This window comes from Triticum aestivum, chromosome 2D (assembly GCF_018294505.1).
Source record: "Triticum aestivum cultivar Chinese Spring chromosome 2D, IWGSC CS RefSeq v2.1, whole genome shotgun sequence".
Lineage (NCBI taxonomy): Eukaryota > Viridiplantae > Streptophyta > Magnoliopsida > Poales > Poaceae > Triticum > Triticum aestivum.
In genome coordinates this window covers 58,794,793-58,800,314 of record NC_057799.1, presented here as the reverse complement: position 1 = coordinate 58,800,314, position 5,522 = coordinate 58,794,793, and the positions used below count along the sequence as shown (strand labels likewise).

At 49.9% G+C, this 5,522-nt stretch overlaps 1 protein-coding gene across 1 annotated transcript; it reads right to left on the bottom strand.

Moving 5' to 3' along the window:
• Window positions 1–385: 385 nt before the first annotated feature.
• Window positions 386–3,350, bottom strand: LOC123048700 (probable WRKY transcription factor 72). The gene is made up of 4 exons (XM_044471744.1): window positions 3,108–3,350; window positions 1,996–2,210; window positions 1,532–1,636; window positions 386–1,025 (listed from the first exon to the last, which is right to left on the bottom strand). Exons 1-4 carry the CDS (start codon window positions 3,348–3,350, stop codon window positions 386–388), a joined length of 1,203 nt encoding a protein of 400 aa, XP_044327679.1.
• Window positions 3,351–5,522: the final 2,172 nt, after the last annotated feature.

The following is a 5,522-nucleotide window of genomic DNA, read 5'->3' as shown; positions in this document are numbered from 1 at the left end:
GGGGATTTTGTGTCCTAGTTTGGTTCATGTGCTTGTAATAAACGATGTAATAATGTTGAGTTGTAAGCATTTTTTTATGCAGAGGTCAGGTAATGAAAGCTTCTATTTTCCAACAAAAAAATGTTTACATAAATGAACATTTACAAACCCATAATTTAAGGTCATACAGACACTTACATATAAATTTACACTTGACATTCCAATACAGTACAGATTACTAGCTAGCTATAGCTTTTTGTTCGTATCCACAGTTCCGCACATGCCCAATATTGATCAATATACACATACATATAGACAGCACACCCTACTATCATCACTATAAACCCGTGGGTGTTGCCCAAGCGCGTGTTAATGGCTCAATTAGCATGCGTGCACATAGGCATGGTCAGGAATCGAAGCTGAACAGGTCGTCGTCGTAAACATTGTTGCCAAATGATCCCCCCAACGATCCAGACATGAACCCGAGGCTGCTCGGTGAGGAAGGGAAGCTGTCCATGCCTGCGGCAGCATCCATCTCGACGCCGGTGACCTCCACCACCGGCCAGTACCCCGCCGGCGCTGATCCCACAGTCAACGGCGATGTCCTTAAGCTAGTAACGTTGATGAACTGCCCGCCGGCGTACTGCATGTACTTCCCGTGGCAAGCCGGCGATGGTGAGCCGCTGGACACACCCTCCTGAGCCGGCGGCGAGGAGCTGTAGTTGGAGAAGCGAGAGAAGAGCATAGGATGATGATCAGACGCTTCTTTCATGAGATGATGAGCAAAAGCGCTCATGCTCGTGCTTGCGGTGAAAGCGTTGTTGACTCCATTGATGGGCGCGAAGCTGATGAGGTTTCCGCAGTCTGGAGGCGGAGCAGCGTCGGCGGCCCTTTGGACGATGAGTGATGGGAACGTGGAGGGGTCCCTGCAGGTGTGCTGGCCGTAGTAGTCGATGGTGTACTCCGAAGGGTTGGACTCGGATACGTGGACGTGCCTCTTGGCTTTGCAGCCTTGATCTGGCAAATGCGTGCACCTGTAGTAGCTCCTGGATATATGCCCATATGCAAATTAGTTGAATTGCTAAAAAAATAAATCCATATAGGGTACATATGTACCCAGGAAACCAAACGTTCCCCTCCTACATATGTGAGCTAGCTACAAGTCTACTAGCTACTCCAACAATACCCCAATACAACAAGGGAAACGATTAGAATCAGCCCACGGATCACACGTAGACTTCCACCGCACGCGCAGCCGTGAGATACGAGTTTGATCGGTCGGATGACACACATCCTCTAATCACCCAATACAACAACTGGTGCTATATATAGGGAGCAATAAGCACCATATGCATGCATGCATTTGATCAATGGAAAAGCTCGACTTCCCCTTAAAAGGATCAAATTAAAAAGCTCAACTAGTTAGGGTATATATGCAAGTAGTTAATTAACCAGTTGGCAAGTGTGCTTGGCTAGCTAGCTTCAATATTAGTGATTCAGTAATCACTCTTTACTTATACTTGGACAGTTCAGACATATTGAAATGGTGTACCTCGGGTTAGTAGAGTCGTTTATCTGTTTCTGCCCGTACTTCCTCCATGACTTGCCATCTGTGAGCGTCGTAGCAGTGACCGTCTTGATTAGAGGGCTCTTCATCCTGCCATGAAAAACAGATAGGATTAGTTAGCACTTCCAACTATATATGATTTGATATACCCATGCATTGCATGTATGCTGATTGCTGAAGTAATCTTAGTGGCAGTACTTTTCAATCTTTTTTTTTTTGAGTGAATCTACTTTTCAATCAATCTGATAACACAGGAATCGGTCATCAGAAGTCGTCCCCTGATCATTGGCGCTTAAAGTTCTCCCACTAGGCCGCCAAATTGCAAAAGTGGATGTTGAAGCCCATAATAATTTGTCAAATCCCATGTCTACTGAAGCGCATCCAAGAGATACTATAGCTACTCATGTACTTGTCACACGGTTGATAAAAGGGTTTTAGAGTTTCTTCACCTTCTCCTGGAGCTGCTCCGGCGGTGCGGCCCGAATGATGCCGCGCCAGATCTCTTCCTCCTCCCGCCCGGCGCCCGGCCTGCTCCCGACGACGACGCCACGCGGACATCGCCGGTGCCGAGAACCGACATGGCGGTCGACAGCTTGGCCATCATCCCGTCCACCAGCTCCCCCGCCTCCCCGGTCGCCCCAGACGAAGACTCCTGCAGCATGGTCTGCAGCATCGCCACGTGGTCGCGAACATCGACCAGGTCGCCTAAGACCGCCGCCGCCAGTGAGCGCCCGCCGCCAGAAGACGCCATGCCAGCTAGAGAGAGAGAAGGCGAAGCTGCTGGTGGTGCTGGTGCTGGGGAGTACAGTCGGTAGGGTTAGCGTGCTGCAGTCAGTGGCGGAGCCAAGGGGGGACGAGCAGGGGCCAGGCCCCCCCTAACGATCGAGCGAACATCACGTATCAGCGGTTAATCTCTACTTCTAATGGACGAGTTGGTGAATAGTCTCCGCGGTTTATTTTCGCTGGTTTTTTTCGTCTCTCCTCCCACCACCCCCTCCCACCCTGGTCCGCGGTTTATTTTCGCTGGTTTTTTCGTCTCTCCTCCCACCACCCCCTCCCACCCTGGTCCATCGATTTATTTTTCTCTCCACTCTTTATTACAACCAGAACTTTCCTGACGTATAACAAATCACGGATCTAACTTCCTTAAATTATGCAAATCAATCGATTCCTTTTATTGATTCAATTTGTCTTAGGAAACAAATAACAGATTTTCAGGAAACAAATAATATATTTTAATCTAACTTTCCTAACTTATCTAAATCAATCGATTTCTCTTATTAGTGAAATTTGTTTTAGGAAACAAATAACAGACATGTCACAACTTTCCTCCCAATAAATAGTTTCTTAACATTTGCAAACTTTCCTAATCAGACACGTCACAAACGGGCAGGTACTGATATCACGTTACCAAACAATAAAACCCCATTTGCATAGAAATCAGTTCAAAAATCCTAACTTTCCTAAATTTTTACCTTTCCTTGATAACAACCAATATTTCCTATGTTTTCCACCTATTGAAGGAAATCACCCCTCCATCGATATTACCATTTTTTTGAACTGAGATCTCCGGGTTATTATTTTTTTTTGCGATTCTTTCCAATTGTGACCTCTTCTTCCACTCCGGCTCCTTCTCGCATAAACACCTCCACCACAGCCAGGTGACACCGTCCCAAACCTCCTGCCTCTCCACACCTTCTCCGCCACCTCCTTCTCGTACTTCATTAACAATCCCTCCGCCACATTTGTCCACGGTGCTGTCGAGGGCATGGCGCAGCAGCGTACCAGCGGTAGAGCCGCGCATAGCAGCAGGAAGCAACACGCAGCAGGCGAGCCGAGCGGCCGACGGTGGAGGGCAGAGATGCGGCCGGCGCGGCTGAGGGGGCGGCCGGCAAAAGATGGCCACGACTGGAGGCGGCGCGAGGCAGGGGCGCGACAGCGGGGCGAGCGAAGGGATAGGCGGCAGCAGACGGTGTGAGCACAGCCAGCGAGAGTGTGGCGCGCGGCCAGGGTGTGTGTCGCGCGGGGCACAGTGGTGCGGTGGCTGCGGCGAGCGCGACGGCAGCGGCGGGCGCGACCGACGCGGTGTAGCACGGGCGTGGGCATGGAGAGGGAGTGGCCCCGCGGGCGCGGAAGAAGAGCGGCAAGCTCGGGCATGGGCGTGCATAGGAGCGGGCATGTGCCACGGGGTCAATCCGAGGAGCTCGGTGGCTACCCCTGCAATGGCCATGGCGGAAGGCGGTTCTCGGCCACGGCGAAATACCTAACGAGAGCAAACGAGAGGGGAAACAGGGGAAAGGCAAGAGGAGATCATGGCGGTGTCAATTGCGCCCTAGGGGAAGACATGGGAGCTCGGGGCGGCGCAGATCGAACGGCAATGTCGCGGTGGCCCAAGGTTGAGGAAGACGGCAGCGACGTCGATGCGGGGGTGCTGGACTTGATCTCGTTGGCGCAGACGAAGTAGCGAAGGCGTTCGGAGCTCGGGGAACAGGAGAAGACGACCGCGCGGGGACTGGACCGCTGAGCCGGTTCGGTGGCAAGGCCCGGGGGGCAGGGCGAATCCCCTTTTACATCGTCCTTTTGGTTTTTCAATGTATTCTAATCTGTTTCTCCTTTTTAACACCCTTTTTTATTTATTCTTATCAACTAAATGATCTCTACTCCTAATGTCTCAGTCGGTAGTCTTCGTTCCGGGTTTATTTTCGTCCCACCTCCCGAGTGAGGGAGAGGAGGAGAGAGTGAGGAAGAGGGAGGGAGAGGGTGAGTGTGTGAGAATTTGATTGTAAAAAAGGTCGTCAATGTCACTTAATATGTATGAGAATATTAAATATAATATTAACATAATTGATATTGAACTTTTAAAGTTAATGTGGCCCCGTTGCAACGCACGGGCGTTCTTCTAGTTAGCGATAGGATTTCCTAGGTGAAATACTGGAAGAAAAGAAAAAAGGCCCAAGTACAAAGCCCACAAATTAATCGTTTTCTATGTCATGCCAAGACAGATTGCACCATGAGCCTCCGCTAAATCTCCAGGCGGTGGGCATTATCTCTGTGATTAGCGTGTGCATGCATAGCGCTGAGCCCTACTGTCCTATGCCTTCGTGGCCTGCTTATGGTCTTTTTTTTCTTTTTTTAACGAAAGATCCTGCTTCTGGTCTTTGATCTAAAGATTGTGATTCATACGGCGACACAGGTCGCTTCACCCACCAATTCTTCATGCTACGGCCAACGAACTAGCCGAGGTTAACACATACATCATCTACTAATCTCTCTCAGTTTTTTTACGTGTGCGATGCCCCCCTCCACCATAGTCCACATCGATAATACTATAGCGGTGCTTAGGCGAAGCCCTGCGTCGGTAGAACATCATCATCGTCACCACGCCGTCGTGCTGACGAAACTCGCCCTCAACACTCGGCTGGATCGGAGTTCGAGCGACGTCATCAGGCTGAACGTGTGCTGAATTCGGAGGTGCCGTGCGTTCGGTACTTGATCGGTCGGATCGTGAAGACGTACGACTACATCAACCGTGTTGTGCTAACGCTTTCCCTTTCGGTCTACTAGGGTACGTGGACAACACTCTCCCCTCTCGTTCCTATGCATCACCATGATCTTGCGTGTGCGTAGGAAATTTTTTGAAATTACTACGTTACCCAACATTGATATCCTCCATACCGACACCAACCAGCGATTGGTCGATAGTGGAGGAATTGGTGCGCTCAACCACGGAGAGACAATCACAAGCCAATATGATGTTGCTCAAGCCTTCTCAAGGGTCAATGCACACCTAATGGTAAGTGCTTATGTGATTGGTGATATCATAAACCTCATCAAGTAGTCGGCTACAAGCAGCTAATCAATTTCCCATGTTGTCCTCGGTCATGACGCTCAACCCCACCTAAGAAGAAGAGTAATGTTGCCTCAGACATTAATATAGACTGCACCTTCTGGTGGTGGGGACCAACATGGAATATAG

Bases quoted from the DNA above. Each gene is read 5' to 3' on its own strand.
- LOC123048700 (XM_044471744.1), bottom strand. From the start codon at position 3,350: ATGCGCGGCTCTACCGCTGGTACGCTGCTGCGCCATGCCCTCGACAGC. The intron at 1,637-1,995 runs GTGAAGAAACTC...TTTTCATGGCAG, and splicing joins CGGAGCAGCTCCAGGAGAAG to GATGAAGAGCCCTCTAATCA. The intron at 1,026-1,531 runs GTACACCATTTC...GCATATATCCAG, and splicing joins AACGACTCTACTAACCCGAG to GAGCTACTACAGGTGCACGC.